General features: G+C 40.1%; 2 protein-coding genes across 5 annotated transcripts in view; one reads left to right on the top strand and one right to left on the bottom strand.

The window, feature by feature from the left end:
• RNF17 (ring finger protein 17) overlaps nt 1–2,234 on the top strand; it is a 53,371-nt gene extending 51,137 nt beyond the window's left edge. The window contains exons 34-36 of the mRNA XM_075490958.1: nt 85–220; nt 1,571–1,760; nt 2,136–2,234. Of these exons, the coding sequence (XP_075347073.1) occupies nt 85–220; nt 1,571–1,760; nt 2,136–2,234 (425 nt within the window). The remainder of the gene's footprint in view (nt 1–84; nt 221–1,570; nt 1,761–2,135) is intronic.
• Nucleotides 1–12,948, bottom strand: part of CPAP (centrosome assembly and centriole elongation protein) — a 28,405-nt gene that overhangs the window by 3,422 nt on the left and 12,035 nt on the right. Inside the window, exons 8-17 of one of the 4 annotated variants that reach the window (XM_075490959.1) lie at nt 12,704–12,836; nt 11,649–11,814; nt 10,518–10,757; nt 9,799–9,898; nt 7,136–7,233; nt 6,331–6,429; nt 6,079–6,219; nt 5,883–5,967; nt 5,665–5,785; nt 4,826–5,018 (exon numbers count right to left, since the gene is read on the bottom strand). In XM_075490959.1, the coding sequence (XP_075347074.1) occupies nt 4,826–5,018; nt 5,665–5,785; nt 5,883–5,967; nt 6,079–6,219; nt 6,331–6,429; nt 7,136–7,233; nt 9,799–9,898; nt 10,518–10,757; nt 11,649–11,814; nt 12,704–12,836 (1,376 nt within the window). Of the gene's footprint in view, nt 1–4,716; nt 5,019–5,664; nt 5,786–5,882; nt 5,968–6,078; nt 6,220–6,330; nt 6,430–7,135; nt 7,234–9,262; nt 9,721–9,798; nt 9,899–10,517; nt 10,758–11,648; nt 11,815–12,703; nt 12,837–12,948 lie in introns of those variants that run through there. The other 3 variants (XM_075490960.1, XM_075490962.1, XM_075490963.1) reach the window with 3 other exon arrangements.

The raw sequence follows: 12,948 nt of genomic DNA, 5'->3' as shown, positions 1-12,948 counted from the left end.
TGGATTTTCAAGTTCAGTTAGTTTGTACTGCACTGTGAGTATATTTTGGGGTGTTTTGTGGTGGTTTTCTTTTTCTTTTTTCAGAAATGCCTTGCCTTGTAGAATACCAGGATGGTTTATGGTATAGAGCAAAGCTCCTCTCCATTGAAGAATCTGACCCTGTCAAGGTCCTGGTTCAGTTTGTTGACTATGGTAGTTTTTCAGTTGTCCCAACAAGCAGGTAAATACGTAAGAAAAAAATGCATGTAAAATGTCTATGGGTGTATGTAGGTATACACTTACATCATAAAATATGTACTTACAAGTAAGTGTATGTATTTTTGCATTTATTATTATTTATTTTTATATAACTATAGATATTTTATTTATAATAATTTAGCATTAGATTTCAGTTGGAGAGAAAGTTGGTTGGCTGGTTAAATAATTTCTGTCTGCAGGGTACGGGGTTGTGCACCTGTTTCTCTTTCTCAGGTTGTTCTGAGAAGCCCGTTGTTATAATATCAGATATCTCCATCATCTTCAGGTTACTTAACCTGTGAAGCAGGCTCAGGCTTATAATCTGCTTTTGCACGCAGCGAGAAGCTTACACAAAATAGGGACTGAGCCCTCCAGGTGTACAAACAAATCCTCTGATCCTGTGCGACTGCAGTCTGCATAGAAGACAGCTGGGGAATAAGATAATGGAGTGTCTGAGTGAGACACACCCCATGCTGCTTGTGTGGAAATTGGAAGTTCAAATCCCTGTTCTGCCTGGTGCTGAGCCACTCTAGGAACTGCTCCTGTACTGACACACAGCAGCACAGTCAGCTGTCTCAAACACTCCAGGCTTTTAGGGCCCCCTAAGCTTGTCTGAATTTTCTCCCTTGAAGCACTTTTCACTTCATATATATACTGCTTAATCACCTTGACTTGCTCTTGAGCTCATTGGGGGATGTATAGGTCCTTGCTGAAGATGAGGCAAAATGGGGACTTGAACAGATTTCCTGCTTCACAGACTGTTAGGGTCATGGGAGAGAGTGTGTGTTTTATTTCAGGGTTGCACTTCCTGCTCTGCTTCCCCATTCCCTTGCTTCTAGGATAGAAAGATAGAAGAATGGGGAGATGATAGTATAAAACCAAGGTACCTGTTTCCAGTAGCGTGTCTAGAGCACATCCAGGCGTGAAGCACTTGGGACCACAAAGGTCTGTGTCATTTTCCAGATGGACCAGATGTGGAGACTACATTGTGGTGACTTGCACTTGCTTTCCTGTCCTCACACCTGTATTAGGCACTTGAGACTCCTCCCCAAGCATTGTAATGGGGAGGCAGTGTGCCTGGCGGGCTGAGGGGTCTGTGTGATGCCGGCCTGCTTCTTGATAGTTACTGTGCTGAAGCCCTTTAGAAGGCCTCACCCTACCTGATTAATTGTTCAGTGTGACACTGGCATGTTATTGTAGAGCAGGGACTCTGATCCCAGTTTCCACACCGTAAATCTACTGCATGAACCATTAAGGTATCCTTATGTCCATACTGGCAGTTTAGCTTGACAGGTGGATTGTTGCAGGCAAACATTTTTCATTTTTGTTTTAGATTACGTCACATACCTTATCATCTGCTGAAGTACCCTGTTCAGGCAGTACGAGCTCTGTTGGCTGGATTTAAACCTGCTTTATACGACAAAAACGTGACAAGAATTCCTTATTCCCCAGAATGGAGTGTGGAAGCATTGTGGGCTATGATGGAGTGTGTTGAAGGAAAACAGCTCTCTGCTTCCATACTTGTGAGAAACACACTTTTTTTTTTTCCCTCGTAGTTCTTGCTCAGCCTAAAATGCTTAGTAGCACTCTGAGTATAATTTCTGAGTATTTGTTTTACTGTGAACCCTCATAATTTAAAATTGTGAACCATTTACTGTGAAGGAACACTGATGAAGAGAGAAAATCATGTGGCGCTCTTCTTAATCCTGCGAACAAAAAGTTTCTGAGCATTCCTGTTGTTTTAAAATGAGTTTTCTTTACTTAAAAACAGAAATATTCTTTTTATGTTCACAGTTCCATTTAGGCAGTGAATATAGCCAGTAAAATAACCTTTACTATTGGTAAGCTTGAGATTTAAATCTGTTACTGTCAGAACTCTGTCAACTTCTGGTTTTCAGGCTCTTTCACCAGAGGTCACCATTTCTTTGTATGAAGATGACCAAAACCTAGTGCATATGAAACTGATAAAAATGGGACTTGCAGATTTGGACGAGTGACACGTAAGTGCAGTGAATATGAACTACAAATTCATGCTGTTACAAAGGTATGATTTCAGAAGTTTTAAGCAAAGTCTTAACTGTCAGTAATGTTGACAACTAGAGTTTGTTCTTTTAAAAAAATCCCTTCTGTCCACACTTCTACTCTTAATAAAATAAAATGCTGTTAAAAAATTTTAATTTCTTTACATACATATTACTGAAGTCCATAGCTTTAAGAACTAACAGGTACTGAAACAAAGAACCCTAAGGCAATATAACAGAAAGAGCTTTTGCTGCTAGTAACTGAAGAAGGTAAATTGCAGATATGTGGCAGTGTACTCTGCCCAAACAATCAAAAGTAATTGTTTTTCTTCATTTTCAGCGTTTGATCTCAATGTCCTGTGCCAGTGGTTCTCAGACAGATCCATGATAACATATGGATATCCATACATCTAGTCAAACATGGAATATTTTAAATGAAAAGCTTTATAGTATGTGTTGTCTACAGAGAATACTGGAGACTTGGATTTTCAAATTTCTTGGCCAACTCTATGCTAAGTAGTCCTTTTCCCTTCCATTTAATAAGCACTCTTCTAATCTATGTTTATAGATAATGTTCCCAACACTTCTGAATCTTGAAATAGTGAAACCTTACATTCACATCTCAATCTCTTGACCTTAGAGCCTTAAGTATTATTCTGTGACATCCTTTTCATAAAAGTAGATGGAATTAACATACAGGAGTAAAGAAATAGCTGATGCTGGGCACACTTGTTCTAGTGTCTTGTTAGAAGACTTGGAGGGAAGATGATTGTTTTATTACTGTGATATAACTCTTGTTTATATTTCAAGCATTTTTGGTGACAGACTTCTCCAGTACCAGAGTCTGGCATCAGGAATGAACAGTTGGGGGTGGGGGAGTGTTACTGTCTTTGTTCCGGAACATGTTTGTTCCATGTTTGCTGTGTTTTCTGTCTTCAGTTATGATGAGATGGATGGGGTTTGGGTGTCCTTGCACCTCCTTCCTACTCCTGGAGCTGCTGTGTTCATTTGAAAGTGTTGGAATAAACGGGAGCTTGCTCAGCATGCATCTGAAAGCTTGTTTTCCTTTACTGCTATAGTATGTAATGTTTCTTTGGATGTCTCTTTTTATTGTACTAGTGTAGTATATCCTTTACATTTAATGCTCAGCCCTTTTCAGTCTCCCCATGGAGAATTTTGTCTAGATTATCAAGGAAAAAAACATACACAGCGAAGACTCCACAACCTCTCTGGGGAACCAGTTCCAGCACTCAGTCACCCTCACAGTAAAAAAGTGTTTCTTAATGTTCAGAGGGAACCTCCCCTCTTTTTCATATTGTTCCTATGGTTGTGCATGTCTCTTCCCTCAAGATCACATGAAAGCAACCGTACAAAACATCTCGCAGTAGGTTGGTTGCCTGGGTTGCAAGGGTAGCTTGCCTGTTTATACTAGCAGTAGACAGATTCTTTCACAGTTTTAGTACATACTCAAGTATTAATCTGACATGTCTTATGCTGTTGTAAATACCCTATAGAGCTGTCATGTGCTCATCTTCAAAATGTGTTTCATTTAATAATAAAAAAGTTATCAACCATCCTGAAAGGGAGTTACGTAAGAGCTGCTGTTTAAGACTGCCAGAAAGGCCAGGACCTGCCCATTCACCCAACCAAGCAACTTCAGGTGTGAGTGAGCATAGTTCCCACGACTGCAAGTTCCCCTTGAGTAAGAACAGGCACAGGCACAGTAACTACAGAGCTTGCTTTCACTGAGGAGAAGGGGGGCAGGGAAGGGGAAGAAAGTGAGTGTCTTCTACTGTGCAAGAGCATGAAGCAAATTTTTCAGCATCTACAACAATGGAGAGTTAGAGCAGACACTAGTGGTACCACTCTGCTGGTAGATAGTGCAGAATTTTAAAAGACAAGTCATCTTTGGAATGCCTGTTAAGTGGAAGAAGTGGATGAGGTGACCTTTGTTGATTTCTGGTGTTTTCCTCCCACATTTCTGAGTAGCTTGGAGAATGAACCTGTCCTACCCTTATGAATACAGAAAAGCAGCTTACAGAACAGAGTTTGGGGTCTGCTAACGCTATTGCCTCCTAACTGTGAGATTAAGAAAAAATAAGATTATGAAGGAAAAGAATAGCCTAAGGCTAACTGAAAAGGAATGCTACCATTCACTTACTCTTTTAAGTCAAGCAGTCAGTAAACTGATACCCAGACTCTCAAATCTAGCCCCCTGCTGTATTTCACCACAGCAGGGGTTCCAACAGCACAACTTTTTACCTTGGATTGAGAACTCTTCTCTTGGACATCTAAAATAAGCTAATCTACAGCTGTTTGATGAAATTTCCCTGACAGCTGAATTAAAAAACATCCTTTAAACCACACATGACAGAATACTGAATCAATAAACTGCTTCTTAAAAGTAGAAATGGGAAAAAAATTAGAAGCTCTGATGTAGTAACACCCACTGAAAAATAAGTTTATTTCAGGAAAACTATAAACAATATATACACCACAGGCATAAAGGGGTTTCTTTACAGGAATGTACATTATTTTTGCTGATGTGCTAACAGTTTTGACATTACCTACAACTTCGTGTCCATGATAATATTACCATCTTTGTCCTTTACTCTTACTCTCCCAGAGACATACTTTGTTTCCTGCTGCCCATTCGTGTACACAGTCTTGACAGTACCATCTGGATACTCCCGTCTCTTGAACTGTGATGTGTGTAGTTCTCTCTGGCCATTATTGAACTCTATAGTTTTGCTTCCATCTCTGCATTAAATAAATGTATATAAGTATTTAAAAAAAAAAACAAAAAACAACAAAAAAAAACAAAACCACCATTGTAAGGACTATACGTAGGCTTAAGCTTAATCTCAGAACAAACATTAAATATGCAAGTCTAAATGAAGGAAGAACTTAAAAATACAGTATTTGTGAAAAGCCTGCTTTGTTAAATATCATCCCAGCTGGCTGGTACTCAAAAAGCTGTTTCTGCAAAGCTGACATAACTTCTTTATACTTGAGAGCCTCTACTGCACTTTCTCTGCACTAAATTATTGCTGCAACTGTCCAAGAAAAGTTTAAAACTTAACATTTTGAGCACTATCAGTTTGGATGTTAGACCTGCTTGCCACACCAACTAGGTTCTCACAGGTTCTCTAGAATTATGCACAAATCTGAAAAATCTCTCAGGTTAGGGTATGAGAAAATACACACAAGCATTCAGTCTTTAAGTCTCCTCCAAGTTACCAAAAAAAATATTTTTTTTTCAAGCAGCAAATGCATGTTCACAGTACTGTATACTCAGATGTAAACTTCTAGAAATAGATGTGTTGCCACATACTGCCTCTATCAGTCAGCCCTAACTGCTTCTTTCCCATCAACCCTTTACGGTACCCGAGAAGGTAAAACTTACCGCTGAATACGAAGAATAGTACCATCTGGAAAGATACTTTCTTCTTGCCCATCCGTAAATAAATTTTTGATAGTTTGATCAGGGAAAGTAATTTCTTTCTTGCCATCAGGATAATGCTTCTCTGAAATGTATTTTGAGGCAATATGCTTATTACATAAATACAGATATACATATGGGCAGCAATTTTGAGGGTTGGTTGGGTTGGATAATTTCTTTACCTATTTGTCCGTTTGAAAAATGCAAGACCTCTAAGCCATCAGAGTATGTAGTATGTGTAGTCTTAGCATCAGCATAATAATAAATCTGCAGAAAACAGTTGAGATTTAACATAACTAGTGAGAAATTTTATGTCTGTGTGTACACACGTGTGCATAAACAAGTATTTATAGAAAAGTGCAGATGTAGGATACATACCACTGTTTGATCAGGCATAACCTGCTTCACATCCCCATTGAAGAAGGTTATTGTTATGGTCTTCCCATCAGAACCCACTTTTTTCCATGTCCCATTGGGGAAAAATATGAGGTGAGAGCCATTTTTCAAAACCTTTTCAACCTAATGAATACATTACAGAGAGGTCAGCATTGAGCCCTCACACTCACATACTCGTTCCTCTTTCACAACAGCTCGCTTGTGGAATTTCAGAGTGCCGAGCTCTCATTTTACCTTTCCATCAGGATAAGCAGTTTCTCTCTCTATCTCTTCACTGTCTGTATACGCAGGTCCAGATGGTAGTGACACATGAGCTTCATTAGGAGAGGTGTCCTGAAGTGACAACAATAATCTAAGCATAAATTCAAATCAAGCTTTGTCTTTTTGACATGTTTTTCTCCTAGGCTGACAGGTATGTTAGGAAACAAGGAGCATCAGGGGAGGAAGACAAGTATAGGAAGACATAAACGCATTCTGGGTTTTATGCAACTCCTAGTACAATTCAAGTGATAAGACAGACTCGGCAATAACTGGCTGTCTGTGGTCAGCTGTAGTGTGGACTAAAGTGGAATTCAGTGGTGTGGTGTAGCATGGGTCTCAACTGCCTTAAGTCATCCATATCAAGGTACGAAACACTTGAAGTTTTCATAAAACCCGAATGCTACCTACAGCAATTAATATAAGAATTAATTCAACTGTTTACAAGATCCTTGCACAGTTGCCCTACATGGAGCATATAAATATCCATCTTTTCCCTCTCTCAAAAGGTAAAACATTTTGCAGAATTCAAGGGATATTATCATTTTATTTTCTTTCCTCAAAGGATATTGCAACTACTAGACACAGGTAAAACACTCTGCACTGACTACTACATAGCCATTTTCTGGTAGGACAATAAAATTGCAGTTGGAGAACATAAGAAGGTGAGTCAACAGCTTCACCAGCCCCCCTCCAGATACTCATTTAGGTACAGGTAACTATTGTTTTATTTTAGGCTTTTTCCTCCCCCTTAAAAATCAAATCAAGATACAGGACTTACTACCATAAAAGTCCTAGAAGAATCTTCTAGTGCTGTCATTGTCTCAGAGTTGCTTCTGTCATTAGGAGGTGCTGATGCAGGTATTCTAGAAAGCTTTCCTACTCAGATACACATAATAAAGTTAATTTGGACAGTAAAATTGAAGTACAGTTTAAGTATGACAATCATAATTATATATGAGGTCAAGGTATACAAGACACCTATGTTTAAGTGCAGTAGAAACCAAAAGCGGTATAGTTATGAAAAGAATCAGCATAAGCCAGGTCCCTCTGGTATGTCATTGCTTCATGTGCCAGCAAGAAGCTACAACTGAGGAATCATTGCAACAGGCATAATACTTTCTCTCCCATTTCATTTCTGTAGATTTGACAAATTATTTCCCCCCACCCAGGGATCTAGACAACATTTTTAGTTGTGCCTTATAATTCATAGAGGAAGATTAATGTAACCTTTTAATAGGAACCGATTGGCAGACTTTTCCCATATCTCTCCTAGCACGCCAGAAAGATTACGAAAATAAAACCGGCAAGGGCTTCAGTTCTGGAACGCACTCTTCTAACAGGTAACATGATAGTTGCTTGAGCTGTCAGAGGTGTCAAGAAGTACCCTCCAGTTACTTTCTGTATGTGATTATTCATTACACAGAATGAGAATCGTATAGGTTGGCAAAGGCCTTTAAGATCATCAAGTCCAACTGTAAACCTAACACTACCAAGACCACCACTATACCATGTCCCTAAGCACCTCATCCAAACATCTTTTAAATACCTCCAGGGATGGCGACTCAACCACTTCCCTGGGCAGCCTGTTCCAATGCTTGATAACCCTTTCAGTGAAGAAAAATTTCCTAATATCCAGTCTAAACCTCCCCTGGCGCAACTTGAGGCCATTACCTCTTGTCCTATCAGTTGTTACTTGGGAGAAGAGACCGACACCCACCTCGCCACAACCTCCTTTCAGGTAGCTGTAGAGAGCGATAAGGTCTCCCCTCAGCCTCCTTTTCTCCAGACTAAACAACCCCAGTTCCTTCAACTGCTCCTCATCAGACTTCTGCTCCAGACCCTTCACCAGCTTCGTCGCCCTTCTCTGGACATGCTCCAGCACCTCAATGTCTCTCTTGTAGTGAGGGGCCCAAAACTGAACACAGGATTTGAGGTGCAGCCTCACCAGTGCCGAGTACAGGGGCACAATCACTTCGCTAGTCCTCCTGGCCACACTATTTCTGGTACAAGCCAGGATGCCATTGGCCTTCTTGGCCACCTGGGCACACTGCTGGCTCATATTCAGGCGGCTGTTGGCCAACAACCCCAGGTCCTTTTCTGCCAGGCAGTTTTCCAGCCACTCTTCCCCAAGCCTGCAGTGTTGCATGGGGTTGTTGAGACCCAAGTGCAGGACCCAACACTTAGCCTCATTGAACCTCATACAATTGGCCTCAGCCCATCCATCCAGCCTGTCCAGGTCCCTCTGCAGAGCCTTCCTCCCCTCAAGCAAATCAACACTCCCACACAACTTGGTGTTGCCTGCAAACTTACTGAGGGTGCACTTGATCCCTTCTTCCAAATCATTGATAAAAGTATTAAACAAGACTGGCCCCAACACAGAGCCCTGGGGGACACCACTTGTGACCAGCCGCCAACTGGAGTAAACTCCATCCACCACCACTCTTTGGGCCCGGCCATCCAGCCAGTTCTTTACCCAGCGAAGAGTACGCCCATCCAAGCCATGAGCAGCCAGTTTCTCCAGGAGAATGCTGTGGGAAACCGTGTCAAAGGCTGTACTGAAGTCTAGATAGACAACATCCACAGCCTTTCCCTCATCCCCTAGGTGGGTCACCTTGTCGTAGAAGGAGATCAGGTTGGTTAAGAAGGACCTGCCTTTCCTAAACCCATGCTGGCTGGGCTTGATCCCTTGGTTATCCTCTACATGCCGTGTGATGGCACTCAGGATGATCTGCTCCATCAGCTTCCCCAGTACCAAGGTCAGGCTGACAGGCCTGTAGTTCCCCGGGTCCTCCTTCCGGCCCTTCTTGAAGATGGGCGTCACATTAGCTAATCTCCAGTCAGCAGGGACCTCCCCAGTTAGCCAGGACTGCTGGTAAATGATGGAAAGGGGCTTGGTGAGCACATCTGCCAGTTCCTTCAGTACTCTCGGGTGGATCTCATCAGGCCCCATAGACTTGTGAGTGTCTAAGTGGTGTAGCAGGTCACTAACCATTAGGAAGGGGTATAGCTGCCAACAGCATTTGCTTGTAACAGTGAATAAGGAACACCTGCTACAGTATTGCCCATGTGATGACAGATCCTGATAACAGAAGTTTCTGAAGAGACACAGCAGTTTTGATGCTATAAACATCGTCATCTAATCAACAGCTGCAGCTTGGAGAACAGCAGTGATGAATGCTATTTTGGATTACCGAGCATAGCTTCTGGTATGCTCCAGATCACCAAACGTGACCAGAAGCATTTTCACTCTGAGAATGGTCTCATCACCGCTTTCTCCAGAATCTTACCCTGAGAGGCATTTATCCATACACTCAAGTCCATTACAACTATTCTCTATTTACTCTTGAGGTGGTGATGCAGTCTCTTTAATAAAAGCAAAAATCCACATTAATTTTCTTTTAAAGAGTTAACAGAATTCTCTGATTAGACAAACATTTATACCTTTTGCCTGTGAGTAACTTTTGCCATTTATCTTGCTGCATTTCTGTACTGGAAGAAGCAGAGACGCAGTTTGACTTGTTGGGCCTCTATTTGGTAGATGCTAAAAGAAAAAGTTATTTGTGGTTTACATGACATTTATTCATAACTGTTCATACAGTGGCAGCAAAATTTATACACCATGTGACATGAAATTGACAGGAAGCTTTCTGCACAAACTATATGTTTTTGAGCTTCAGTCAGCAGAAGGGCTTGTGTGATGTAGCCCAAACTATACTTTGGAACTCTTTCTCTGCCTGCTGCCTCACTACCAACAACTGCAGAACGTTAATTTGGTGCAAGCAATCTAGAATAATAGTTACAGTTTCAAAACTAAATATAACTACTTTAGACAATGGTGAACTGCCTGGTTTGCCTGGCTGATCCTTAAGGTGCAGAGGTTCACAGGTTAGATCCCATCTATGATTTTTCTCTTATAATTGCTTCATTTTGAATTTCTAAGATGAGTTCCTCAACAGAACAGATGCTGCACATTGTGAACATTCACATTTGGAGAGAATGTGACTGACAAAATTCTGTGTCTGTCACCACTAGTGGAGTCCCAAGATTAGTAAATTAAAAGTAAACAATTAAGTTGTAGCTATTGGATTCCAAGTTTATGATCCAAAACTCAAGAGTATATTCACACAGATGAATTTAAAACACCAAGATTAATAACTTACAGATTCTGCTCTTTTTAGAGTCATCCCAGAATTTTCTATTTTCCTCTTGCTTCCAGCAGCTTCTACTTTCTTCCAGGCTTCTAGACGAAACCTCTCCATAATTCTGACTTCCTCTTTTAGCTCCATATTCTCATTTACTAAAGCTTCTATTTGATCTTTCAGGCGTCGATGGGTGGTTGACCATTTTGCCTCTTTTCGTTTCAAATCTTCCTGTAACTCTGCAATCTGCTGTTTTAAAGCCTTAGAAGAATGCATGCTTATAAATTCAAGAGATTTCATTTTTTAGTATATTAAAATATTTTAATGTTCTAAAAGAAATACAAGCACATAAAAAAGCACAAGAGTGGCAAAAAAATAGTATCAGCTTAATGGGGCAGAGGGTGAAAAGTAGAAGTTTTCTTCCTGAAAGAGAGATTATTTACTGTAGGCTACCAACTTTATAAGCTCAACTTCAATCACAGGAAGTGTCCTTATTGCCCTCTTGGCATCCTTCACACGTCATAGATTGGCCAGTACAAATACACTTGAGACAGAAACATGAAATCTTTAAGGCTGCCCTTAAGAGGACCCTTCAAAAATCTTGGCACAGGAAAACAGGGAGGACACAATCACATAAAACACATGTGAATCTGCCTAGCCAGTTTAGCAAAGGTTAGTTACTTCAATCTGTGGAAGTTACGTAAGGAAAATTTGTAGGGAAGGAGGAGGGAAATCCATATGTGACGTTCAATACAACTTGTCTGTACATCTCATGTACCATACTTCCTGACAATGAAGGAACAGAGATCTTGTTTCTTACATCTCTGATACATTTTGTTATTACTCACTTGTAGGTCTTTAGGTAACTACAGTAATTTTGTATCAAAGTTGAAGATCATTCTACGATAGTCACGGGCAGTTTTTAGTATGGAAATGTGACAAAAAGAGTTGCTCATCAGGGGTTTTTGCCTTAAAACCATCAGAAAACATTGTGAAGGCTGTAGATCCTTCCTCAATTAGGCCATGTCTACTAACAGTTCCCATCTTGAAATTACTTGCAACCTTTCAATTAAGTTAGAATTTAGTTCTCAACTGCCTTTAAATGAATGTAAGTGTTCCTGTGTGGACTAGAATAATAATATATTTTTATACCTGAATTTCATCACGTTCTTTTTTATCTGGAATTGCTCTAGCTTCTGTGGTATATTTTTCAAAAACTTTACGCTCCTTTTGCAGTTTTTTCATTTCCTTTTTTTTATATTCTTCTATTTCAGCCAGTTCTTGGGCTTTCTGCTGTTGAAAGTCTGCAATTTCTTTCCTATAATTATGAAACAGAGATGTTGGTTTAGCCCAAAACTACTTCAAATCTGGATTTTAAGGAAGAAAATGAAGACTTTTAATTTTGTGGTCACTGATTCCAATCCAGCATCTCTTACCCCCAGGAAGACTTACCCACAAATGGTATTACTTAAGCAGTAAGAATTGTCACACAGCTAGTGTTTGAAGTCCAACAAATTCTACTTTTATATCTTCTAGTCACAAAAGTTATCCTGTATTTAACAAAGCTTTGGCTAAAATCTTCCAACATTCTTCAAAGCAGTAGAACACCATTCCCCCAAAAGCACCAGGGAAAAGAATCTGCTAACAGATTCTTCCCCTGGTGCAGGGAGGTCACAAATTAACAGGAGGTCACAAATTAAACACGAGCCAATAACATGATGCTGTTTCCAAAAATAACAAAAGTGACTTTGGTAGGAATAGGTGTGCCACATTTAAGTCACCAGAGATAATTATTCTGCTCTATATGTCACTTCTAAGTCCCCCAGTTCAAATGAAAATATTCTCAGTTTGTACGCACAAACATTCAATCCAAAGGAAGAGCATCAATCATGTTAGCGTGAAGATCAGTTTTGCAAGACCAATGTAGGACTGTGTTATCACTCAGAGCAAAAGCATACAAATTCTCCCAAGTATAGCCTTTAAGGATATCACATTAAACTAGCAGGGGTTCTTAATATTATAATTTGTGTGTGAGTAGTAATTACAGTTTAATATATACATGGAGCAACAACCAGTTTCTTGACCTATGTCTCCACTGTAACTGAAACACACCAATTATTTATCTGTGCTGTTGGTAACTGGACATTATGATGGTCTGGAACATACTATGTAAGTGAATGCACCAAAATGTTTCAATTAAAAATTACCTGATATTTGCCAAGGCATGCTCTCTTTCTTCACGGAGTTTAGTTAGAGTTGTGTTTTCAGCTCTGAATCTCTCTATTTCCGTTTCCAGTTCAGCGAGTCTCTCTCTCAGTACCTGGGATGGAACAGTGCTTCCTGTCAAAGAACAACCAGATGAAAGTTACCTAAGCAGCATCCATAAGACTGAAGTAAACAATTATGACACACCAGTTAAAAAAAAAAAAATTAAAAAAAAATAATCAAGTGT

The sequence above is a fragment of the Mycteria americana genome, chromosome 1, assembly GCF_035582795.1.
Source record: "Mycteria americana isolate JAX WOST 10 ecotype Jacksonville Zoo and Gardens chromosome 1, USCA_MyAme_1.0, whole genome shotgun sequence".
NCBI classification, from domain to species: Eukaryota; Metazoa; Chordata; class Aves; order Ciconiiformes; family Ciconiidae; genus Mycteria; species Mycteria americana.
The sequence above is the reverse complement of the archived record's forward strand: the minus strand, read 5'-3'. Positions and strand labels throughout refer to the sequence as shown.